General features: G+C 45.6%; 1 protein-coding gene across 2 annotated transcripts; it reads right to left on the bottom strand.

The window, feature by feature from the left end:
- Positions 1-20: 20 nt before the first annotated feature.
- LOC137785658 (bromo adjacent homology domain-containing 1 protein) lies at positions 21-25,341 on the bottom strand. Of its 2 annotated transcripts, XM_068577093.1 has the most exons (8): positions 25,253-25,341; positions 15,443-15,495; positions 6,937-8,687; positions 5,275-5,645; positions 4,957-5,116; positions 4,782-4,861; positions 2,803-2,894; positions 21-2,482 (listed from the first exon to the last, which is right to left on the bottom strand). In XM_068577093.1, the coding sequence occupies exons 3-8, from the start codon at positions 8,663-8,665 to the stop codon at positions 2,293-2,295; spliced, it is 2,622 nt and encodes an 873-aa protein (XP_068433194.1). In that variant the 5' UTR covers positions 8,666-8,687; positions 15,443-15,495; positions 25,253-25,341; the 3' UTR covers positions 21-2,292. The 2 variants fall into 2 exon arrangements, with proteins under 2 accessions (XP_068433194.1, XP_068433195.1); XM_068577094.1 differs by lacking the exon at positions 15,443-15,495 and having other exon boundaries at positions 25,253-25,335.
- Positions 25,342-27,255: the final 1,914 nt, after the last annotated feature.

Genomic DNA, 27,255 nt, shown 5'->3' with positions numbered 1-27,255 from the left:
AAAAAAAGTAGGACCAAAAAAAGAAAGAAAAAAAAAGACAAGAAAAAAAATTTATCGACATTTTTTTTGGGCCTTTTTTTTTGTTGACTTAAAAAAAGGCAAAGAAAAAAAAACTTTCCTGTTTCATTCCAGGACAGAAATGAGAACTTGACTACCGACTACAATTGTCAAAATTACAGTTACAGCCTAAATAAAATTGTATAAATATACATAAACACAAGGTACATTGTTGTTGTTGTCATTGTTTGTTGTTTTTTTTGTCCTAATTTTTTTTTTTTTTTTTGGTCTTAATTTTTTTCCGTTTTGGTCCTATTTTTTTTTTTTTTTTTTGTGTATGTGTGTGGCGGAAATGGGCTTCCATAGGTTTTAGTAGCTGGAACCCCCCAAAAAAAGAGAAGGTAATTAAGGAATGGATTAGTGCAATACAATAAAGGGAACGAAGCGCTGACGAGGGCAGAAGGCCGAGGGAGGAGACGGGGACTCGTGTGACATCCTTTGGTTTATCTTCAGGAGGAGGAGAGGGAGGAGAGGGGGAGGAAGAGGAGGGAGGAAAGATAATTGTTGTGGATGTAGAAGGAGGATGGGCGGAGCGGACATTAACGCAGCAGCTCGAGCAGCAGATCCACGACGCGAGAAGTGCACAGTGTTTCTAACCAGTTTAGAGCTGCAACTGGAGATCAATTTTCAGGTGAATATGAACCAAAGGAAACACAGAAATTCATATTATAGTCCATTTCTTCCACTAGACGCCCCCTAAAAGCCAAACATTGGGTAGATTTCATGCTTTTCCTCGTCGTACATTTAAATTACCTGAATATTCGTTGTGTGTTGGGACTGTCGGTTGAACTAAACTAGACTTCACCATCGTGGCCGTTGGGGAAAAACATATTTTAAAACAAGGCAATTTCATCATTTTTGCAACACAAACGTCATGAAACCGACCGTGGGGTTGCAGCCCTAAACCGGCGCCGTTTTGTCCAGTGATTCGTGTCGCAGCCGTCAGCTGATCCGTCTGTCTCTCGGGGGTTACAGTACACCTGTCCGACCACCTCCTGTGTCGTATGTGACGCTGTAGCTGCCGAAAGCTCGACCTGCAAGTCATAAGGCAGGTCACAGGGAGCAGCTGTGGTGGAAACGGAGACGAGGAAAGGAGTCAGGATCGGGACCGCGAGGAGCCTCTCGAGCGCGGGGCGTCTTAACGAGCCGGGGATGAAAGTGTGTCTGAAAATGTGATTTCAATAAGAAAAAATGGCCGTTTGGAGGCGTTTTCAGAGCCCCGGCCGACGCAGAGATAGAGCTACTCTCATCTCACCGACTCCCTTCAGGGGTTGTACAGTATCTTAGTTTGCGCAGAGCATCGTCGCTCGAGATGAAAATGTTTCTGTCAGTGTCACGCAGGAGAGAGACGACGGGCACACACACACAAAAGAAAAAGAAAAGGGAGCGCCGCTTCCTCTAAAGCTGCTTGTTTGGTTTGATTGCCTGAAAGCCTCCTTAAAAAAAAAAAGAAAAAAAAGAAACATCAACACACACACAGTTATCCAGTTATCCGCACCGACAACACTCGCACACACACACACACACACACACACACACACAGAAACGGCACAACCGAGATGAACTCAAATCAGGAGAAGCGAGACGCCGCCGCTCTCCGTTAGCTTCTCCTTCAGCTGCTCCTTCAGCCCGGCCGCTTGTCGAACGCCGCTAAACTCGTAGCCGACGGCGCTGGCGTGCGTTTCCCGTCCCCGAAAGAAGAAGAAGAAGAAGAAGAAGAAGAAGAAGAAGAAGAAGAAGAAGAAGAAGCAGCAGCAGCAGCAGCAGCAGCAGCAGCTCGCCAGCCGGACCGATCCTGAGCCGTCGGCGTACAAATGGAACAAACGTGATTGTTGTGCTAAGACGCTTTGGGATGGAGGGGAACGCGGTCCTGACACAGTTCAGCCTGGTGTTCAGCGCTCCTGGCGGGGGAAGAGGGGGAGGAGCCTCCATCCATCTCATCCGAGAACCAGGAAGTATCGGTGCTCTCATTGAGGATGAATCACGTCGTGGACTAAAGGGAATCTGTGCTTCAGTAATGCGTCGGACACTTTTTGCTTCATCTCCAAAAATCCAGTAGCCGCCTCCGTCCTTTCCTCTCGTTCACTCTGATAACTCGTTAACATCCCCAGCAGAAAAGACAGGCGGTGGTGGTGGTGGTGGTGGGGGGGAGTGTGTGTGTGTGTGTGTGTGTGTAGTCCTTAGGGGGAGGAGCCACGTCACGATTAAATCCAGACCCCGTCCGGCAGAGTCCGTCTACTGCAGGTTCTTCAGGACGCGTCCGAAGCGGAAGTCGTAGACGTGCCGGCAGAGGTACACCAGCTCGGGGTCGACGTCCGTGGGCACACAGCGGTGGGAGGGGGGCGCGAAGTCGGGTCGGCAGGGCACCACGCCGGTGCTGCCGGGCGGGGCGCCTTCGGCACGCCGCTTCACAAAGGCACAAAATCTAGGAGGGAAGAAATATTATAATAACAAGAAGGAAAAGAAAAAAGGGGCACAGAAATCAAATATGTCTTCATGCTGCTGTGGCTGTTGTGTGTGTGTGTGTGTGTGTGAAAAATAACGAGCGACTGAACTCGAAAAACAGATATTTGCGAATGTCGGCGGCCCGGTGTTCCCTCGTTTCATCAACAGTCGCAGTGTCACAGATGTGCGATAAGAGAGAGGAGAAAAAACAGCCATCCAATTATCGCAGGAGCCGAAGGCGTTAATGAAAAGGAGCGAAACCTTTTTTAAATAAACACGTCTGCTTCCTGTTGTACTCACCTACAGTACTGGGCGAGTGGGAGGACGTAGCATCTGTCTTCGATGCAGGCCACGCTGTTTTCATCCTGATGCCGAGAGGCGAAGATCTCATTCTGGAAAGAAGCAACGGAGAAGGGTTGAGCAACGGAGAAGGGTTGAGCAACGTCACGTCGACGCCATATTATTTTTGTTTTGATGAAAAATGAAAACGGGCCCCACAGACCCGATCACCACACAAGGGTTAAATGCAGCGCGGCGTGTTTTTCTAGTGTTCTTTCTAGCGTTTAAAAGTTGAAATATTCTCAACTTTAAGCGGAGTCGCACGGCTCATCGCCATCACGCTCGGCCAAGGAAGCAGCCAATCGGATCGAGCAAGAGGCGGGGCTTCGTTCCTTCCTGTCTTCCTGCGGTGTGAACAGCGGGGAATTCAAAAAGAAAATGGCTTCCCTCCGACGAGGCGCTAACGTTCGCGGTGTTTAATGACGAAGAGCTTTACAACTCCGGACGTGAACACGACTCTGCTGCTCAGAAGACGCTCCAACGTCCTCGTCAATCCATTTTGTAAATTAACTGTTTTTGTCGAGGCGTTTTTTTAAAAAGTCGCGTCTGGCGTGCTCGACCCCCGACGGTGGAATCTCTTCCTCTCTTCCTCTCGAGGCCGAGGAGGCAGCAGATATCATGGTTTGGCCTCGCGGTTACGACAAAGTGCGACCCGGCATTCAACGGTTTCAGGGCTGCTGAGCGAGAGAGATAATAACTCCAGCTTGCAGAGGCAGCTTGTTCATTAGTTTTTTTTTTCCTTATGCATTATCGCTGATAATGAAACGAATAAATTGATAATTGCAAAAAAAAACAATGAATGTGGGAAGAGAAAATAATCTCTCCTCCCACATTCAAACACGTCAGATATGTCTGTTACGAACAAGAAGAATTTAATCTCTTTTCTGCTTACAATCGCTGTCGGAGGTTCAACTTTAAAGTGTTTGTAAAACGTTATTCTATGTTGTCGGCCCTTTCATTTTAAATTATGTCTTTATTTCACTGCAGTGGCTCTGCCTGTACCAGGATCTATTAAACAGATAATCTCACTATGTTTTACCTCATTGCAAATATTGTAAATCCCAATATTTCCTGCTGAATAAATGTCATAATGAAACTCAGCTCGCTGCTTTTCTCCACAATGTTGTTGTGGAGAAAAGTGTCCCGATGAATGAATATTTGGCATTTTAACATCTGCTTGTTAAAAAAAACTCGCTCTCTTAATGAGACACGACGGGATACAGGAGTGGATGAATATAGTTAACGACATTTATGTCTTTAGAAAATGTGTTCATTAAATTCTGGACCAAGTGGGTCAGATATGGAAATCCCCTCGCGGGCCGATTTTGTGGAGGAACCGACTGAATGACCCTGTAATGTACTTTAAATTTAGCAAATTAATGTTTTACCCCTGATTCCTGTTCATTGTTCTCGCGTGCACACTTCACCTCTCCCAACATGCACAAAGATTACTCCACTTGGAAATAAAATAGATGTTTGTTTTGTACTTTCGACTGCCGGCCCAGCTCTTTAATAAAACATGTTTTTTCCCAACAATAGTAAAGTTTAACGCAGGTCATTTTAATTTAATTCCAGACGTTTTTTTTATTTTTTTTAATTTCACATGACCTATTATTTCCTCAGCCAGTCATATTGGCTCTGAGATGTTCAGTAGCATAATATAATCAAGTCATTGTGAAAATATGAGAAACAATTTCACTTCTTTTTAAACTGCTGGAGTAAAAAAAAAAAAAAAAACCTTCAACAAAGTTTGATATCGCAACGAAAAACAGCAAAAAACAGTTTTCAAAACAGTTTTTAAAAGTGTATCGGATCATTTCACACATTCATGGTTATATTATATATTTTCTCTGTTTATATATGTTCATATGATGTGTATATTGAACACTAAAATGCATGATTTCCATGTTAATTGACCTCACGTGACATTAAAGCCTCACCTCACAGTGTGCGCTGGGATCTCGGCCTCCCTGTGTGTGCTCAGGCCGGTAGTACCAGAAGAGACTCATCATCAGCTCTCCTGAGGACACACACACACACACACACAAGTTGAGGTAAACAATCTTGTCTATTTGTCTCCCCGTATCTTCTCTCCCTGATCCCGCCCCCTTTTACCCGTCTTGGGATCCTCCCACAGCGCCGATATCTTGGCGACGTACGGGAGGGTTTTCTTCCTAGGCCCCGATCGCAGCAGCACCGTGTCTCTGACGTGAATCACCTCCCCGTCCCGCTCCACGCCCTCGTAACACTGCCGCGGGGCCGTCTCATCCTCTCCCTTAGACCGACACACACACACACACACACACACACACAAAACACAATTATCTTCCCCCCTTCAAGCTGCAGCTGGTCGCGTCGGCGTTATCAGGTAGCGGGATGCAAGAGACAACTACACGAGGATGCTCTCGTCCTCTCTCGTCGCAAACGACCTACCGCGATGAAGACCTCCCTCTCCGTCGGCGTCCCGACGGTCCTCCAGCCGTTGGTGGCCCGTCTGCGGCTGACTCTCTTCTGTTTGGCGCCGCCGAAGCTCGGCAGCGGCGACGGCGGCGGCGGCTGCTGCTTGTGGGCCAGCCGCGTGCGGCCCGCGGACGGGGAGCCGGCGGCGGGCTCGTCGCTCCGAGGGCACTCGGTGGCCAGCTTCAACCGGGCCTGGGGCCGGTCTCGCCCCGACACCGGGGTCCGCAGGTGGGGCTGAGTCTGGGTGGAGGTGGGCACGCTGGAGAGAGGGCAGCTGGAGACGGGCAGGGACGGGGGGACCAGGAGGGAGGGGCTGTGGTCACCCTGAGGGGAGGAGTAACCCTCTGGGAGGAAAGTGGAGGGCACAGGGTTCAGACACACTGTGGAGATCCAGGACTTTGAACCAAATTTGCATGACTTCAAACCAAATTTGCATGACTTTAAACCAAATTTGCATGACTTTTAACCAAATTTGCATGACTTCCAACCAAATTTGCATGATTTGCATGACTTTTAACCAAATTTGCATGACCTTTAACCAAATTTCCATGATTTTTAACCAACTTTATATGATTATTAACAAAATATCCATGACTTTAAATCAAATTTCCATGACTTTTAACTAAATTTTCATGAGCAAACATTTAGTGAAATCTGTATGTAAACATGAAAAAGTGATAAACTGAATCATTTAAACTAACAATGAGGATTCAAAGCATACAGTAAACCTTAAATGACACAAATCAATGAGACACTAGTTTGATTAAAAGAAGAAACATTTATATAGATGCCTGTATGTATGCTGCTTATATTTTGAGCGTCTTTCTTTCATTCACTTCAAACCCACACTGAAAATATGATTATAACACATTTAAAAGACTTTTCCAGGCTTGGAAATAAAAAATGTTTTAATTCCTTGACTCTTCCATGACCGTGAGAACCCTGAGGCTGGAAAACACTTAAATCACACCGCTAGAAAACAGCGAAGAGACGCTAGACTACGTCATGTCAGAAAGGATAAATGACACAATCTTCCTCTCGCAGGTGAAAAAGTTGAATTCATGAGCAACTAGAATTGCCGCCTCACAGTTGTTTGCCTCCTTCAACCATCCAAGCTGCAGTTTGCCTCCACGTCTAATCAAAACGTCACTTCTCCAAAATTAGCTAATTGCATGGTTCCTGTGTAAATCAGCTTAAAAACAGCAGCTTCTATCTTATTCACCAGTCCATCTCTCTCTCTCTCAATGTATATATATATATATATAGTTGTGCAAAACATTACATATGAGCCAAGAGCTCCTTATCAAGGGATATCTAAGTCACAGCCTGAAGCTTTGGACGATTTCAAAGCTCAAACAACAAAAGGAAACAGAAATCTTCACACTTGATGGGCAACACAACTGGCCGGAGGCAAACAACAAAGAGCTCTTTGGTTCTTTAAGTCGTATCTCTGGGATGAGGGTTTCTTTAAGTAATAACAGCTCCACAAAGAGGGTTACAGAAGTGACATAATAGTGAGTGGAGGGTGGGGGGGGGGACATTCAACCAGCTCCAGATCTTGTGAAAGACGCTAAACTTGGTTGTTTAGACATCGTGACGCTTCCTTTACTCACTTCATCTCCGTTCTCCACTCACCTGTTTTGATGCCGTGCGTGCATCCGGCGCATCCCGTACTGAAGGAGCAACCCCTGCTGGCGACGGGCGGCATGGCTCTGTAGGCGTAGCCGCCGATCCCGCAGGCGTCACCGTAACAGGGCGAGGCCACCGAGTTGCAGTAGGCGGGGTGCGGCAGGCCCGAGGCGTGGGAAACCCGCGGCGGCCCCAGCAGCTTGGGGCCGGACGTCCGATTGGGGCACAAAGCCGCGGGGGCGAAGTTCAGCGGCCTCGGCGAGACCATGCCGGCCGACGTGGTGCCGGCGTGCGTCGGGTGGGCGATGTGGACGTAGTAGCTGGAGAAGCAGTGGTCGGCGGTGCAGAGGCACGGGTGGGGGCTGAGGGTGAGGGCCGCGTGCGGGTGGGAGTGCGGCAGCGCCGGCGACGCCACGAGGCACTCGCGCTTCACGGGCGCCATGGCCGAGTTGAGCGCCGGCTCGTCCGACGCCCCGTACGGCTGCCGGCCCAGGAAGAAGGCCAGGCGGTGGCAGTACTCCACCGAGCCCTCCGGCGGGCAGCAGTAGTACGGGCTCAGCTCCGTCTCCAGCTGCTCCTCCTTCACCTGCTTCAGCGGGTACGCCAGCATGCTGCGGGACTGGTAGCCCGGTTTGGTGAGCCGGCTTGTGCAGCCGCCGGTGTCCCACTCCACCTTGGGCTCGAAGTCCGCCTTCTTCTTGCAGGCCGTGCAGCCGCCGTGCAGGGGCGCCACCTTCCTCCCCCTCGGCTTCTGTGAGCGACCCTTGCGTTTGACCCCGTGGTGCCGCTTCGGGGTCGAGGATGCCACCGCGGCGGCGGCGGCGGCGGCGGGGGCCTTGCAGTCCGACGTGACGGTCGCCGTGGGCGCGTGCTTCACTCGCTGTTTGCTGGTGGCGGAGGAGCTGGTCAACCTCAGCAGCGCCGCGGCGTTGAGTCCGGCCAACCTTCTGGGGGCGGGAGCGTCCAGACTCTCCTGGCTCATCTGCGCTCGGTCGGCTTTGGCCTTCTTGGGGCTTCGGCAGCGGTCGCGTCGGCGAGACGCGGAGGCTTTGCCGACGCCGCTTCTGGACGGTTTCGCAACCTGGGACGTCGCTCCGTCGGCGGCTACTTCCTGCCTCCGGGCCTGCTTAGCCGCCGACTGAGCGTCGCCGCCTCTTTCGAGCAGCAGGCTGTTCACCGCCTCGGCATTGAGCGAGGCCAGCCGGCGCTTGCGAGGTTGCTGGACGTGAGTCCACTCGCCGCGACTCGGGCTGTTTGACTTTGATTTGGTTTTCGGTCGAGGCTTCGCCTCTTTCCTGTCGCCGCTTTTCAACTTCGGGGGTTTGGGTTTGACGGACGCCTCCCTCCGCACCCGTTCTCCAGAACTCTCCTTCTCCCGGACGCTCTCCTCCAATCGGGTGAGGAGGACGTGACAGCTGAGCCCCTCCCCGTCTGACCCCGCGGCCCGCCCCCGCAGCGGGTACGACTTCCTGTCCCGTTTCTTGTCCCGCCTCCGGTCCAGTTTTCTGTTCTGATCCGATTTTTCCGTCCTCCCTTTTTTGTCGCTCGCCCTCCTGGCCGCGACCTTCCTCTGCTGGACGACCTCGCCGATCTTCTTCGTCCTCCCGAATCGAAGCGAGCGCTCGGTCCAGGCGTCGCCCGCGGCGCCGCCATGCGGCCAGAGACGGCAGCCGTCCCACCGCTCGCCGGCCCCGTCGCCCGGCCTCGGGGAACCCTTCTGCCTTGCGTGAGTCATCACATGCTTCTCCGCGGGGGGCCTGGAGATAAGAGACCGACAAGGAGTCAAAACGTGCGCTTGTCCCAGTTTCATCGCGCGCCAACAATGTTCACAACGCAGTCGCTGACAAACAAAGCGTTTAATTAGATCCGTGGAGAACTGGCTCGGCCCTAAACACCTCAGATTGTGTTCCTCATAATCACACAGACAACGTTTAGGCTCAGCATCAACACAGTTCTGGACATTTGCAGACAGGATTGATGGTCAGAGCAGAGACTCATGAAGGGGTGAAAGGTGCATTATGGGACATTGCTATAAACGAGACAAAGCTGCAGGTGCTTTTGTGGGGTGGAAAAGCAAAATGAAAGCAAGCGAGAGCCAAGGAGACACGAGCGAAACAAAGATATCGACCATCTTGCACACGCCTTCAGGTTAAGACACAAACAACCACATCTGACGCAAACAAAGAAGTTTAACGAGTAAATTCAGCCGAATGTGAATTGGATTGATCATCCGATCGTACGCCGAGCGCCCAGCTGTTCATAACGAGCGTGTGTGTGTGGGTGTGTGTGTGTTTTATGTAGCATAGAGGGAACTGATGCACTCTGTCATTCATTCACTGGCTTATCACCTCGTGTGCACACAGCATGCAAATAACAGCATGTTGGAGCCGGTTGTTCTGGCTGAAGGGAACGTGTCAAAAGGGCCGTACTAAAAAAAAAAAGAAGGGAAATAAGAGAAATCAACAAGGCAGATAAATGCGCGGAGTATTTAACCTGAGAAAAATCAATGTCTAAACGTTGATCTCATGGAGAGAAGGAGGATCGTGTGCATACATCTCACGCAACATACTGTGAATACTCCCCCAGCTCGTTGTGAAATCATTTAGCAATTAAACTCAATTGGCAACAAACAATTAGCTTGGGAGTATTTATAAAAAAAATAAAACACTCCCGTAGCTCATTGTGAAATTAAAGCGTAAAGAGCCAATGAATGACTCATCTGCGTTTACCTTGTTCTTTAAATAACAGCCACGTACAGCTCATTACTTCACTCTTTTTATAACGGAGCCGGGGTCGTAAAGATTCATTGTCTGCCTAATAAGATGGGTGAACATGTAAAGATCTGCATTTACAAACACGCACACCACGGAGAAAAACCCCACAGCAACAACACAATTTTACATTTCTTCCGCCTTTCAACTTTCCTTTTTTCCAACTGGCGAGAGCGTCTCGTTCTGCCTCATTACTTCCCATAATTAGCTATGATCGCTTAATGAAATCCCCACTTAAAGAGGAACGACACACTAAATCATCACTTTCTTCGCTGAACATATTCTTGTTAGCGTACGTTCGAACGGGCGTGTTTTACCAACAAAATTGTACATTAGAAAAACCTCAAACTAGCTTGTGTGTGTGTGTGTGTGTGTGTGTGTGTGTTGTGATTTAAAAGTTAGTTCTCTGACAAAATAGCCAAAACTTTTCTGCTTCATACGGTATTGACTGTTCTTACATTTCCCTTAATAAGCTTTAGGAGAATTTAATTAATTCATAAAAAAACAGATATAACCATGAAACATCTTCATTTGATTACTGACGCAACATTACATTGATGTTTTATTTAATGTATGTAAATGATGATGGTAATATCTTCTCACACTAATTCTGCTTCTAATTACTCTATTAAATATGATGAATATAAATATGTAATGCGTATAGATTTCCAGGGCAGAAATCTGAACATTAGATGAAGTTTCTACGAAGGATATTGGGGATATTTCTTGGCATCACTTCATACGTCAACGTGTATTGCCAACAGCCATTTAAAACATTTAATAAAATCAATTTTCATCCATGGTTTAAGTATTTAAATATAATATAAATCTGGCTCTAGATGATATATGACCAAACCCCTCAGAAAAAACCTCCAGAGTATAAACAGACATTAAAACTCGGTGTATGTAGGTGATACTGAAGTGGAGATTCTGGCTTTTAAATTAAATATAGCAGCCTTTAAAGATATGTTTTTTTGTAAAATGACATAGATCTTGAAGGATACGGTAAAAGTTATTAATAGATATCACCATGAAACTTTCCCAGTTGATGACTCAAATCAAGACGAGTCTTTTTTGTATGACAAGTTTCTGAACCGTTATGAATTATGCATTATTTAAATGGTAACTTTTGATAAATTTGGTAGAAATTGACAGGGAAAAAGAGACAAAGCCGGAGAATAAACACCTAAATGTGTCTTTAGGGTGTTGTCTTCGCACTATAGCCTGAAAGTAGACATGACGAGGATGCAAAATACTAATAAAAAGTCTCGTCTTCCCTCCAGATTAATGCCGCAGCCCTCCGTCTGATCACAGTGAGCCGAGCTGCAACAATTACAGGCTTTCAGTTCAGACTGGCACGTCTGCTCGGAGGCCGATGTGAACTCATTCAAGGCTGGAGATCTGGAGATCGAAACGGCTCGTAAACAGTCGAAGCCCGGACAGGATTCGCTCCGAAACGTGTTGGATTTCGTCTGATTGTGTTCGAGCGGCGAGAAAAAGGCGGTCCGACACACAAAATGTCAGGATTGATCCAGCGGCCGATACGGAGCGTCGCTCCAGGGATCCACAACTCACACTCAGAGTCCCCCCCCCCCCCCGCCGATAAGAAACAACAGGATTGAAGAAAATTCCTTCAGGAAACAACTTGGGATTTAAAATTGTACCCAAAAAGTTTGGATACCTTTTAACCTTTGAACACTAACGTCGCGATTGTGTTCACGTTCCTTTCATTGTGTTGCTTTTGTCTGAGTTGCGTGGGTCCTTTCAGATGGGTTTTACCACTGAAGACAGACTTTTGTCCCAGGAACAGCTGGACCAAAGGACATAGCTCCATGATTTATATTTTAATCACGTTTTATTGACAATTCCCTTATTTTTCACCCGATTTTGAGCCTTTTTTCAGGTTTTCCCCCCATGACACCAGAAGTTCTACAGGGTAAAAGAAGAGTACTTCAACCTGCTTTGTATTGTTGTGTTTTAATATATTTTGATGAGGAGTATATTATCAGGTACATTAGTTCGGGTTAAATAGTGTTACTATTTGTAACGTTAGCGTTCTGCGGTTGAACAAAGAGAGAAAGCTACGTAACAATTTGATGGCGTGGTAATGAAAGGCGGCGTCGGGTGGAGCGTGTCGCTCCGTCTTCTTCCCTCCAGAGGACGGATAATAACTCTCGGCCGTGCGTCTGAAGCGGAGATGTAATCCGCTTCGCAGGGTGACCTCGCCTGCCGAGGCTGGAGCTCAGAAACCGGAGTGACACACTTACACGACATTCGAGAACGTGACTCGAGGAACGATTAAAAAATTGCCTCAATAACCAGCAAGTCCATATGTGTGGATTTGACTCTCACGTCTAACCAATAACCTCGACACCGGGGTTTTTTTTAAAAATCCAGATTGTTTTTTCGGTCACGTCTGAGACAGCGTAGCTGGGGGAACACTGGCGGGAATCACCTGCGCGATATCCTCCCGTGTGGCCGCGTTACCGGCCGGCAATTTGCCTCTTCAAACACGGCGAGGCCGTGTGATCCTCAGGAAGCAATCTCACGTTTACAGGGAGATCAATGACCCCGCGCTCCGGCTCTAATTGGTCAGAAAAACGACCATCAGCTCCTTTCAGAGCATCAAACACCAGGATACTTTTCTTTCTTTCTTTTTTTTTTTTTAATGATAAGACTTGCAAGATCTCCCAGGACCGTGGAGGAGATGTGTGTGTTAAACAGCGGCCCGGATGATCACACAAGACTCCAGACACATAAACTGACTGATCTATAGACGCCATTCATCTTTGTGAAAGCTGCAGTTATCAAGCAACCATCAAAACAAACTACAAATGCTTCAGTTCAACAGAAGTTGCACGCACGAGCTCCCAAATCAATCACTTCTAATGGTCCCATAAAAAAAAAAAGAAAAAGAAATGCAATCCAACGCGGCAGAAACAGCACCTCGTGCCACACAACCGAAAGTTCATTTGCAAATATAAAACAATATAAAACTGACATGCAGCATGACAGCAAACACAGAGGTGAAGAGGTCACTTTAAGAATATTATATGCTTGTATATTTGACCTAAAAGGCCAATAGTTCAACATATTAAGTAAATCATGAGTTTTAAATACATCTGATAGTTTCGCTTTACTTTGTGTCCTCGTTTCATGTTGATACACACTTTTTAGGCTCCGGTTGAACGTAATTAATTTCATTTATTTGTATTTATTTGTATATTATGGTTTGTCAAAAGGGTCAGTTCACCCCAAAATCACAAAACATATATTTTTCCTTTTTCCTCCAGTGCCAATTGTGGTGCGAGTGTGTTTTTTGGAGACATCGTCCGTCGACATGTCGGCCTTCTCTCCAATATGAAAGGGACCATGTCGGCTTGAAAAACTCAGCAGTGTCTCTTTCCTGAAAATCCTAATTATTCCAGATAATTCACATACATCTTGTGAACAGTCTCATGGAGGAAGAGTGGTCGAAGGAAAAACTTCCTTTCTTATTTTTATGTCAGTAGTTAGAGGGGAGGCAGACATATAGACGGCGTTATCTCCAAAACTAGACAACTCAAAGCAAAATAATCTAGATTAACAGCATCACAGGTGAGATTTTGAGGTGAACTGCCCCTTTAAATATATATTACCACGTGAAAAACATTTATAAATATATTATAAACTGAAGACATGATTAATTGTGATTGTAGCTGAGTAGTATTGTGTATTGAAGCATCCAGTAAGTGTTCAGAGACCAGTGATGGATGTGAATTGTTAAAAAGGGCATTTATAAACAATGTTAAATCCTTATATCACTTTACAGCTACACTGTATCTATAAACTCTCAAAGGGACTGTAAGAAAGTTAAACTAATACATTTTTCTTTGGATCCTCCTCCTCGAGAGAGAGAGAGAGACAGAGAGAGAGAGAGAGAGAGAGAGAGAGAGAGAGAAACTGCAAAAATACAGCCGGTCTCCATTTCTGTTGGTGCTGCAATATTTTTCGCCACAGAATGATTTAAATAAATAGATTCCTGAAATGTAAAAAAAAAAAAAAGTTGCATGATTTCCCGACCAGTACCTGACCTGACCCGCCAGATGGCTTGTTACACAGAACCATCTGAGAAACCTTGATTGAAAACAGTTTGGAAGAAAGGCGGGCACTTTTTAGAAAATAAAAAAATACATGCCAGGTGATTGGATGAACCGTCTGTCAATCAAACTCTTGCCGAAAGCGAGTCGGGAGAAGAGCAAATCAAAAATGTTCCGTCTAGAAAAAGCTTTCAGTGTCAGTTCTGATCAAAAGTGATGCTATTGCTGCAGCTACGCTAACGTCCTCAGGAGCCGCCATTTTTGTTTGGAACAAAACAGTCGTCTCACACACACGCAAACACACACCTAAACCCCGCCCACAGCTGCTCACAGGATGCCGATTGGTCCGCTCACAAACACATAATAACTTGAAGTCTGATAAGATGGATTAATTTGTGATCCTGGGTTTCTCGCCCGAAGGTAAAGCCTTCACTTTAGCGAAAGTAAAATACACAAACCCCCCTTGTTCTTCCGCCTCCATCGCTAATACTTTTCCCACACTCCCTAATTTGTGGGTTTATGATGAATAACCTTTCAAGCCTCTCAGCTACTTCAAATAAGACAAATTTGGGAAGGAAAATGTACTTGGAATTGCTCACAACTCCCTCTCATTAAGTACGAGACTTGTCTTAACCGTAAGGTGTCACAATGGATCTAAGTCATCCGACCAATTAGGCACCACACCTTGCCCCTCACCACTTGGTTATTACGCTGGCTGTGCACGCTACAACCACGACCGACTCATCCGCCGATATCCACGCCTGCAATTATCAAACCTCGACCTTTTAGGGGTTTTTTTCGGAGAAAAAAAAAAACACACAACTGTGCTTTCAACTTTCTGGTGAAAGCACAACGTGAGAAATAAAAAACAAGCCAGCTGGGTAACGTGGGACTGAGAGGGCTCTTATTTCCTCCTGTCACAGCTGGTGGCGAGCGGCTGCATACGAAGCGCTGGCATGCCGGGGTCCATCAAGGAAGAGATGAAAGCACTGTGAGAATTTCCAACATTAGGTCACTGTTGTGGATGTGTTTTTCCTCATTTTTTTGTTGCTATTTGTTTTCTACTCAGCCTCGAACACCATCCGCTGAGACATCCAGGAAGGTTTGCATACATGCAGACTTTAAAGCATGTATGCTACACGCCAGAATATACATAAATATATGTATGTAGATATATACACAGTGTCTGAGAAACACAGGAAGATAGGATACAGTACTGCTTGACGTAGCTTGCCCATCTGAAGTAGCCAGTCAGGCTCTAAATATGGGCTGGATAGAGGAAGGGGGGTGGGAGGGGGGGGCTACCCGAACACACACACACACTCACACACACACCAAGCAAAAATAAAGGGCAGTCACCCCTCTTGATCACATTTTCTAACCGGATTCCTTGTTACCGACACGGTGGCTGCTCTGATCCCGGTCCTAGTTGAGCGCATGCAGGGAGGATATGGCACGTAGAGCACGCAGCCTCCCTCCACCCCCCCTTCTGTGTATCGCTTCTGGTGCACGAAGCAAAGGGGGAGAGGAGAAGAAGAAGAAGAAGAAGAGGAAAAAGAGAAGCCCTTTCCTGCGCTCCTTCCCTGGACGGCTGGGCGGTCGGAGCAACTTCAAACATTCGGCGGCGAAATAGCAACAAACGATCGACAACTGGCAACTTACGGCTCGCCGACGCGCGCGTCCTCCTGCCAACAGCCGGGAACCGTCGAACAAATCTGCGGGCGAAGCGAGAGAGGAGGTGTTGGTGGTGGTGGTGGTGGGAGGGTGTGAGGAGATGGGGTGTGCGTGGAGGGGAGGGAGGGAGGGGGGGGAGAGGAGGAAGCCGCCGGACTGGTGCGATGGCAGAGCTCCGTAAACTGGGAGAGCTGGGGAGGAGTGGAGAGAGGACGGTCGGTGGCGCTGCGCGCGCGTGTACGTATGTGTGTGTGTCTGCGTGTGTGTGTGTGTGTGAGAGCGAGAGAGCTCTTCCTGGTTGGGCTTCTATACCCGATTTTTTGTTTTTGCAGAAAACTTAATCTGAACCGGTTTCGGACCGGTCTCGCGCCCCGATGGCGGACGAAACATCTGTTTACAGCGAAGGAGGCGATGAGTGACGATATATACGTGTTGAACTTGCTTCCGACATTTAACACGCGGCGCGACACCACACCACGGCCGATGGATGTTACCCCTCCCCTCCACAGACTGCCTCACCCTGTCATTTTGTCGTGACCATGCCACGACCAGTAAAAACCACCAGACTCTTCAAACACGTCTGGAGAAATCCAAATGAAGGAGAGAGAGGAAGGGGAAAAAAAAGACATTTAAAGACGATATCAACAGTGTCCCATGTGGTGCGTGGGAGATATGGCTTTTTTAAATGCTTCCCATTTAACAAAAGTTCCTATGAGTTATGGGACGCACACTCACTGCGAAGCTGCTGTTTATAGACCATGCAGGTGTTAAGAAATCAATTAATCTAATGTGCTCTCAAAAAAAGGGTTAAAAATAACCATCACAATCAAATAAAGGTTGTTTTTTTTAAGCTTTCTGGTGGGGTTGGAACCAAGTAGCGATGGACGATCAGACTTTTTCAGTCCTGATACCGAGTCTTGATCGACCCCTTAAAGTCTTGGTCCTGTGTCGGTCTTAAAACACTCTGGTCCTGATCAGACTTGGTCTCGGTTAAGCGGATCTAAAACACCGGATTTGACTTATTCGGTTCCTTATCCAGTGTTATTCATTGTCAATATTTTAAAGTCGAAATGATGTTTTCAAAGCCTTTTCCTCCACATAATGAAACGACAGCAGCAATAATCTGAATCCTTTTCGTTGCCTTAGTCAGATTTAATTGCGTTCAGTTAAATCTACCTAGAAAATGCCCGCATTGTGTACCTTTTGTAATTGTAGAATATAAACTCGCTCCGCACAGTGAATACCAAGAACATGACCTCCATGTCCTCAATTACAGCTGCGGCCCTCCAAAGAACTCGTGCATGTTCTAATCTACATCCTAGCTGTCAAATAAATGCAGTAAAGTAAAAAAAAGTACAATATTTTAGTAAACCTGAATGTAGTCCAAGTGATTCATCTAGAGTCCTGCGAGGAAGTTCCACCAAGAACCCCTTCATGTTTCTAGGGTTTCATCTGGAAACCAAAAGTCCACAATGGGGTTGCGTTCCCCTTTCACACCCTTGCTTTGAACAACGCTTGAGGAACTTCTTTCCAAACGGGTTCTTTGGATAAAAATGGGACCCATCATCTTAAAAAACCATTGAAAAAAAAGGTTCTTCAGAAGCAAAAAGGGTTGTAGGTGGAAACATCTAAGATCTTCAGAAAGAACCTGATTGGCATACTTGTAATACCTGAATACTTCTACTGTCTATCAACTATCAACACATGTAAAGTGGCAGAAAATGCCAGTGAAGTAAAGAATAAGTACCTGACATGTGTACATCACTAGAGTACTTCCACCACTCCATCACTGAGCCTCTTTGGATATATTTGGATAATCCATTACATGAAATACTTCCTGTATCTCGCAGCTGTTCCTCAACAGACAGAACGAGGCCTGGTGATGTAGAGCACAGTAGTTATTTGAATAAAAAGGTGCGGCAACTGGAAGCTTTTCTTGCTTTGAGCAACAGGAGGCAGTGGCTGAGTAGTTGTGTGGTTTCCGCCGCACCTGCACCAATAGGTGTTTCTCTGAGGGCGGACATGTTTTTGGGTGTTGCTTCTGACACAAAGCCACAATCGCCATAATGTCCAGACACAGCGCGGCCTCCTCCTCGCTTCATGTCGCAACACTCGTTGCTGCTCCTTTCCTAAAAAAAAACTCTTGCTGCACACTTCACTCCGGCTCCTTCCTGTCATCACCGTTTGGCAATAACCTGATAAATCACTGACTCCATGTGAATTAGAAGAAATAAATACTAGCATTTGAAACTCCTCAGTTACCCACTTCTGTACCTTGTCTGTCATTACGGACATACAACTGGCATCCCAGAACTGGCATCTGAAAATAGCAGAGTGATGTTTACCCTTTAAACACTTCACGCACACCGGCACTTAAAAACCCTCCACAATATTAGGTTCGCAGGTTTTAATTGCAGCCGACACGTAAAGAGCTTCTTTTTTTTTTTTCTTGCTCCAGAAAGGTTTAAAAGCCTTTTTCTTTTTGTCAGATGAAGAATCATAACCTGACATTATCAATGAAAGCAGCCACTTTGGTATCTACTGTACTCAAAGCTCTTTTTAATAGCAGGAAATGGTGACGAAAGGGGCGAATTATACGGTTGAAAACACTGTTATTACATCAATTCAAACTCTTCAAAAAAGGGCCGGTAACAGGTCGAGGCTTTTTGTGATGTGGAGAAAGAAACTCAAGTGATTGGTATTGATTATTTGGCTTTACACAAGGTGCCACATTGATCCAATCAGTTCTACTGTTACATTAAGAAGAGCAAGTCACTCGTTTGTCTTAGAAAATGAGGAAGTAGAGAACAAATCTTCACAAACTGTTTGATCCTTAAATCTGTCTTATGAGTAAGAAACTAACTGAACATATTGAACATTAAATAGAAACTTCCTCCAGGGGCTGATGGACACCAAGACACACACTTTGTGGACTATTTATCAGGTGGCCAGACTGAATGCAAATGTGTTCATGCCTTCACGTCGTATCATTCAAACCACAAGCAACCAAGTCTGAACATCTGTTCATTAAGTCGGGAATTTATGACAGCAACGTCATCGACCACTCGGGGGAAAAAAAACTTCACAGGAATGTCAAACTGCGGCAAAAATCGCTGCAAAAACCTCTATCGGCGGCGTAGTTAAATCCAAATAAACACATCTAATTTGCTAACATGTTCGAACGTTATGAGGCGATTAAATGTTGTGTCTTCAGCTTGTTCAGCTTTCTACAAGTGGACCGAAAAAACGTCCATTACTGTACGGTAGTTGCCAGTTTATTACATGCAAAATGACATTGTTTAGGAAAAGAAGAGATTAAAAACAGGCGCCGACCCCCTGTTCTGAAAAGTGAAGGCAATGTGGAAAGGGTGAAATGTGTGTTCTTCTAATGACCAGCAGGGGGCGACTCCTCTGGTTGCAGAAAGAAGTTTGATAAGCCATGGAGCCCACAACTGAAGAAATATTATCTAATTCATGGTAAAAAAACAACAACAACAACATAGAAACCGTATATCTTCTCACAACCTCTACAAGTAACAAGTATCACGATTAAACTTAATAATTTAATCAGTCCAAATCCACAAAACCAGCCTGAAAATGAAGAAACTCTGAAACAATTGTGTCGACGGAGCTCAGCCGGGCGCCATGATCGGCCTATTTTTCGACACCTCATTTGATTTATTACCTCAATAAACATTGTAAACGTGTGTATGGCCTCAGTAGCTAGTTTCAAGTCTTCTTCAATACAGCATGGTGTTCATTTAGCAAATTATCTTCCATTTAGAGTAAAATAGACGATAACGCAGGCTTTGGGGGCGGGGTTACGTTGTGATTGACAGGTCGCTGCATCGACGTTGTCCGGTCTGGGAGTTGTCTGTGGTTTTATTTTTTTTTCGTCTTAGAACTTTGAACCCTTCACAGTGTTTTCACTTCATGAAAGTTAATTGTAACCTTTCGGTCGCCTAGAAATGTCTTATTGGGTTACGTTGGGCTTTGATCCTCCCTCTCGTGTCACTTCTGGTTACGAAAAAAGCCGAGCTGGTGACGGCCAAAATGTAGGACTAAAGCTTCAAAAGCGTAGTCCACGAAGAGAGAGCGGCGTGAAACCTGTAATCAGGTGTTAAGCTTCACTTAGCGGCCTTTTCCTCCCAGTGCCCGAGCCAGGACTCAACCAGTAACCAGTAGACAGAGAAGTCAGCAAACGTCCTGCATGTCTGTTCGCTAAATAAATGATTGAGGCACTGGAGAAGTTTATTTGGATGCATTTTCTTTTCTAAATAAAAACTGTGACTCCTTTGTTATCCTTTAAAGAAGCAACAGACACGTTTTAGGTGCACGAGGGTCGAACGTTTCACACGCAAAGGACGGACTGAGCAAGAAGATTTACTTTTAAGTTAAAGATTTAATTCTCTCGTTCAATGATTCACAGTCAAGAGACGCCGACGGACACAAACTGAGCTTCAAATTGTACTCTGAGGAGATTCTTACCTCATGAAGAAAAATCTATTCATGTTGTATAAGATTAAGGATAATTTGCGTTTTTATATTATTATATTATGTTTACAGAGTAAAGACATTTCTTTCAAACAGTGTACTGTCTTTCAATGGATTTCTATTGTGATATGACACACATAGCAATCTAAATTGATATTAATAAATACATATTAACACAACATTTTCAGACAATCTGATTAATTTTGCACAAAAAGTCTTAATTAAATGAGACAATCTGTTTATTGCATTGACAGAAAACCCTGCTATGGTCTTATCTCGCTTTCTTAGCTACACCTGCGAAAATAAATGTGCTTTAATTCGTAGATAATCCATGTAATCTTGAAGGAGGAAGTAATAAGACGGGCGTGAGAGGAGCTGCATGTCCAACAACCAGCGATCTGTCAGCCACAAGAATGCATGTAACGAGCGGAAATTGACACGTGTTGCCGACCTGCGCAAGAAAACGCACAAAAAAAGAGATCGTTGGAGGATATTTAAAAGCTAAGGGTGAAAAAAAAGCACAAGGTAACTGCTATGTGTTATGATGGGCACTGACTATTCTTCCTATTGTGTTGGCTTCATATGGACGGTCCAATAAACCTCCTCTCCCTGTGAATACACAGTTGAAAAAAGGTGTGAGGGGGAACGTTTGTTATTCAGGTTTCTTCCAGAGATGAGCGGCGACGGATCGCTGAAAGCGACACACAGGAGGCGGTCTGACCTCCCCGCTGCTCATCTGCTGACCCCAAAGCACTTCACACACTTGTTCAGTGTCGCCAACGTTTCTTCATTCAGGTGTCCGACATCACATCGCCGGTGGCTTCGAGCCGCGAGCGGACATGAAAGCGTCGCGGTCACGGTGGACGAGCAGCGCGGCGGGGCCTTGAACATGTGTTTAATAAGACGGGAAAAGCTCCTACTTAAAGCGCCACTGTGGGTTGATTATGAAAAAAGAAATCAAACATACATCACGGTGACGCGACTGTGCCACCACGCGTGTTAAGACGTCATGTTCTTCACAAGGTCAGCTGCGGCTAGTTGTTCTCGTCGCAAAGTGCTGAGGCGTTGGATGTGGTAGAAAAAAACCCCGAGCAGCAGATGGGATTTATTTCAGAGAAGTGAAAAAGAAACCCGGTGGCTAGGAAACCGGGTTCCTTCAGGACAATGACAGCGAAGAAACATAAACAAGCCGTGATCCGATGAAACCAAGCAACCGTGACGCTAATCTGGCTTCTGGATCGCGAGGTGCACCTATACGCGGCGGCGCAAAACACACGTGGATGCGCGCGTAATTTGATTTGGTGTCACGCTCAAATTAAATTAAATGTGTGCAGTCGGTGACACAGATCATAAGACTTGAATGGTGCAATAGATTTCAGAGGATTCATTTCAGCAAGCAAACAACTATTTGCAATGCGGAGAGACGTATGGCGGAGTAACGGCTACCAGAGCGGAGAATGGAGTCGCCCTCCCGCTATTAGCATAGACGGGCCGTAATGAAAGTGCATTTCAGGGCATGCGAGCGTGCACTCGTACAGCGGTGACAACCCGAAATTACGGAGGCGTAGTACTCCCCCTTTACGGTTCCCCCCTCATGTCGGGGCCGTTAGCTCTGTCGGCACTTTAGCCGTATAGTTCGCGCCGTTAGCGCTGTTCGCGTCGTTAGCGACGAGGCGCCAGCGGACTCGAGGCCATGTTGAGAGGCAATCACAATGTTCCCAATCTCCCGTATGTCGCACCTTAAAATGAAGTTGTGTCGCACTTTTTGGCATTACAGGAATAAAGAAAAAGTCAAGTTACTTCGTAGCAACTGGTGAGTCGAGGTGTACAATGAGTTACCAAGTTTCCAACGCGTGATCACACCAGGTTGCAGTGGTGGAAGAATTACTCGATATCTTCACTTAAAGTAAGGATCCTTAAGATTTCAGTCCTGTTTGGTTGATGATTTCTACTTGAAAAGTGAAATAGTTAAAGTTTTGTTGAAGCATTCCCTTCAAGTTTTTAGAATTGAGTGCATAGTTGTATTTTTGTGTATATACACAAAGGAAGAAAACTGTAAGAGAGCGTTTTTTTCCTCCTGGGACTATTATCACAGACACGCAGTTTGTAATACTGCAAATTATACAAATAGTGCAAGGCTTAACAGACATTAAACTGTGACTCTTTTAGATTAAGTAAAAGTAGCAATACAGCAATGTAAAAATATCCTATTACAAGTTAAAGTCTTGCATTGAAACGTGTACTTTAAAAGCACATGTTATTGTCAGCAAAATGTACTTAGAAAGTATGAAAATGACTTATAATTAAAGTACTAAACATGCAACATCCTATTTTGAAAACTAACCTTTAACTGCAGCTGTCAGGTAAATGTAGTGGAGTAGATGTATGAAGTAGCATAAAATAATGATACAAGTACCTCACATTGTACTTATATTCAGTATGCGAGTACTAAGGTAAAATCCACCACTGCATCAGATGTGTGCAGCTTGTAGTTTTTTTTTCTGTTGAACATTGCAGAAAAGCCAAATCAAGGCCAAAGTGTTGTAAATGATTTGTGCGACAGAGTGATGACACAAAGTGACAGAAAACAAGAAAAGGAAAACAAGCAGACACATCCAAAATATCCCACTAATCCAAAAGCTCCTGGAAAAGCCCGTATCTCAGCGATGATTTAAGCATTTAAAATTTGGATGTTGGCAGAGATCCACTGATAATTCGCAGCGGATTGCCTTCACAGTAACGGCTTAGTTATTAGTCCTGTATGGCTATTTAATGGCGGGTCTAGGTGGGAGTCATTTGAAGACTTTTACATTAACTTTTATGACATTTATGATGTCTTAGTGAGGTGAGGTGCGGCGTGTCGGATCAAAGAGAGCATGTGGTAAAGAGGGACCGAACGCCGTGAGGGACATAAGTCGGCTGAAGAAACTCCAAAAAAAGATTAATGTTCAACTACAATAAACCAGTGTGTCAAAGAGTCTCCTGGCAGATCAGCTCGTCTTCATTTACACTGCCGGGCGGTCGCACGGCGGCACTGAAAAAGGACACTTGGCAGAAAAAGAGTCATTGATGTGTGAACAACAGATACTTATTAAAAAAGCTGGCAGTCGCTTTGTAGTGATTATTAAAACATTAGAAGGAACATAAATGAGTTAAACTGAGCTCTGACATTCGGCTAAGATTTTATTTAATGTTATGACTGATCCACAGTGGAAAGCAACTAAGTGCAAATACTTCAGCACCATGATGAGGTACTTGTATTTAATATTAAACGGTATATGTTCAAACTGCTGTGGTAGAATCGTGACTTCACTCAACTTAGACTCATTCATTCAAAGCCGTCTGATGAGTTTTGAAAGTAAAAAGTGAGTTAAATGTCACTGAACGTGAGAAAACAAGTCAGTTAAAGATATTAGGTTGAATCCGTCACATGACAAACGCTCCAGATCCCTTGTCTTAGTCTTGTCGGAGCACTTTTGTCCCTAATTATCAACTTTAATTTCACACACAAAAGCCATTGATTCATGTCCCAAACGTCCAAAAACTGAACGTTTCTGATTTTCTCTCTTCCTGCCTCACCACGACCCCTGAGGTCTGTCTTGTGACCCTTTGGGGGGACCTGACCCACAGGTTGGAAACCAGTAAACAACCAAAACTACATGAAAAGTCGTAAAAGCTGCACCTCAAGCAGCAGGTACCGATATTATATCCGACTCAAACATCCACAACAACCAATCTGTTCTTCTCAGTTCTATGTTAATATAACATTACATTCTGGGAATTTAAGTTTTGACCAACTTGTTGCTACATAAGAAAGGTTCACACTTGAATTGTAATTTCCACATTAATAAACACATTACAATGATTATGGTGAGATTTCTTTTTAAAGGTGTTTTCTTAATGTGTAACAAGATCTCGGCGGCACATTTCACCTCCTGCGACTTGAAGGCCTTGTTGCAACTTTGGATGCGATTAATTGTGCAGCCCTATAACATACATTCACAGCATTTTACATTGACGCAATTACTTAAGTTGAAAAGATCTGAACACTTCCTCCACCAAAGCTGATCAAATATTTAAAACATGGGTTTGTGGTGCACTATACTAATATTAAAAGTGCATGAATTTAAAAAGAAAAGGGTCCGTGCAGCTATTGTAGGATTGAATCAAGATCAAATAACAATTAAATGTACATTTCATTGCAAATTCTACTCAATTCAATGTTGTTAACTGTCTTTATACACCAGTATGCACAGACTGATAGACAGGCATCTTTACACACAAGTGATTCACATTAAAGTGTTTGGACGTTTTATTATATCTGACCAATGAATCAATTTTAAAAAGCCTTTTTCTTGCCACTTTTTTCCTTTTTCTTCTTCTTCTTTCCTGCTGAAGATCCTCCACTGCCTACCCATGCCTCCAGCTTTATCTATGATGTCATAATACGATCATCCATCACAGCCCTCTGACCTAATTGGCCAACTGTGATGTGGGCTAATTGCGTTGGCCTGCGTGACGTCCTTTGTTTACCTGAGCAGAGCCACACACACACACACACACACACACACACACACACACACACACACACACACACACACACACACACACACACACACACACACACACACACACACACACACACACACACACACACACACACACACACAGGCTGCTTCTCTCAGCTTGAAGTGGCTCGTGTGTTTGAAAAAATATTACCAAGCCAGTTAAAACGGCCCTCAAAATATACAAAATGTAAATTATACCACCAGGAAATGCCACAGGCGTATGTGCCGTAAAGTTTGCAACCCCTCGTGCGCGCGCACACTACCTACACACACGCACACACACGCATCCAGGTGAACACATCGCGCATCCATCCAGCCAATCATGATATTAGTGAGCTCGCAGGCTGCCGTGTCCCTTTACTTGACCTTGTTCCAGTCCAATCCGCGGACAAAGCACTATTATCGCTTTGACATTACACTTTGGAGGCTGCTGGTGGAGGAGGAAGAGGAGGAGGAGGAGGTGACGGGGGGAAAGAGGAGAAGGAAGGGAGAGAAAGGGGGGGCGGGGGGTATGATAACACACATTGCACGGCCAGTCCGACTGAGTACCACTCCCTGGGAATCTCCTTCATCACCATGGCCATTATCTGCCTCTGCAACGTCCTCCAGACATGACTACGAGAAGCATGCGCGTGCAACATTTACAAAATAAAACAGGGAAGCTGGCCACGCAGCCCCGCATGCTCCGCCTGGATAACACAACATCAAAAGATAATGTGGAGCAGCCGCTACTCACCGTAACGTCGCTCTCTGTCTGTCTCTCTGCGTGGCGGGCAATAGCTCGTCTAATTTTTCAAATGGTGCGAGGAGCCCGTTGGGTGGGTGGGTGGGGGTGTTGGTGTGGTAGGGGTGGAGAGGTGGGGTGGGGAGGGGGGGGGTGCACCTTATGTTTCCCAAATGGCTCTATAGGTGGAGAGGCAAGTCAGCCTGGTCCGACTGCTGCTGGAGCGACGCAGCTCCAACTGGAGGAAATGGAAATAAATAATAGTCCCCCAAAAAAAACACACACACACACACACACACAGACGAATGTCGCCCGATGTGTCGCCACTCCACTCGAGAGGAACCCTCTTCTGAGAGATATATATCGACGAAGAGGAGAGAGAGAGCGAGAGAGAGAGAGAGAGAGAGAGAGAGAGAGAGAGAGAGAGAGAGAGAGAGAGAGAGAGAGAGAGAGAGAGAGAGAGAGAGAGAGAAACTACTCGCTCTTCTCTCGCAGCACTCCTTTCCGATAAGAGCTGGGTTCGCCCGGGATGTTTTTGATATACGTATATATACACATATATATATGTGTATATATATGTATATAGATGTATCCTATCCACTCGTGCGACGCCGACACGTCTTCAAAGAAGAAGAAGAAGAAGCAGGAACCCTCCGCGTGCTGCTGCGCGAGTCCGTATCAGCTGCACACACGTCGCTTATATCCGCCACTTGGCACGAACACCGCACGCGCACCAGTCGGCGTGTTGAACAACAACTAGCAGCACAACATGACTGCGGCGCTGACAGACTGGGGGTAGTGGTGGGGGTAGTGGTGGTGTGCTGAGGCTCCCCTGCTGCTGCTGCTGCTGCTGCTGCTGCTGCCACGCCAAAAAAGTGAAGAAATCCTATAAGCAAAAAAAAAAAAAAAAAAACACAAAAAAAGTCTTTTTGGTCCCGTTTAAGAAACACACAAAAAACCGTGTTTTACATAACAACCAGAACATCCTCAACGTACTTCTGTGCTGAAGCATGTGATGGCAACATGGTGAGCCTTTTAAAGGGGTATCCACGCGTGACTGCAGGCGAGGGGGTTTGCCTCTCCGGGACCCACCCAGTCAACTTTCTTGATGGGTGGGCGTTAATTGGACACGGTGCTGGCTGTCAGTGGGAGCACCTGTTTAGAGCCTCTGGGTTGGTTCAAACCAGGAAAACCTGCTGGCATGCATGAGCTCCAGGCCCAAGATAGCGAGCATGGGTCCAACCCTAGTTTGAGTCCCAAATCAAGTTTAGCAGAATTTAGTATATTTACTAAAAACATATAAACCTTGAGATTTATGAATCAGAATTAGTTTTATTGTGCGTGCACATACAAGGAATTTCATACAGGGAAATATAAATCTAGTGACATGGATGGCAAAGCACAGAAAACGGTAAAGAACAGACAGGATCACATCAAATATGTTTTATGCATGTAAACAATACAACACTATACAAGTGTTCTAGTTGTGAATAAAACAAATAGAGCAAAGAAATAATTAATCGGACGTATGAAGGCTTTACTTTGACATGAAATCCAGCCTTACGTGCAACTACCTCATACTCATGCAAGTTATTATATTAATATTGTCGTTATCCCAGGATTGAAGAGGTTTCTGTGTATTAACAGTGACAACAGCGCTAACGGGGAAAACAGTGTTAACAGTGATAGCAGTGATAGCAGTGTTAGCGGTGACAACAGCGCTAACGATTCCAATAGCGCTAACGATGCCAACAGCGTTTACGGCGACAACAGCGCTAACGGTGACAACAGCGCTAACGGGGACAACAGCGCTAACGGTGACAACAGCGCTAACGGTGACAACAGCGCTAACGGTGACAACAGCGCTAACAGTGCAAACTACGGTGAAAGTGGAGTAGATACAGAGGTAACGGTGTTTACCTGAGGGAACCAGAGGATGGGTGCTGTTGCTCAGGATGGTGTTATAAACTGTAGCTGCACTGAAACCATGTGCGGCCGGCCCGGCTTTGTAAACA

This window comes from Clinocottus analis, unplaced genomic scaffold (assembly GCF_023055335.1).
Source record: "Clinocottus analis isolate CAN_PGR_092001 unplaced genomic scaffold, fCliAna1.0.p SCAF_15, whole genome shotgun sequence".
NCBI classification, from domain to species: Eukaryota; Metazoa; Chordata; class Actinopteri; order Perciformes; family Cottidae; genus Clinocottus; species Clinocottus analis.
Note: the sequence above shows the minus strand (reverse complement) of the source record. Positions and strands in the feature narration are given on the sequence as shown.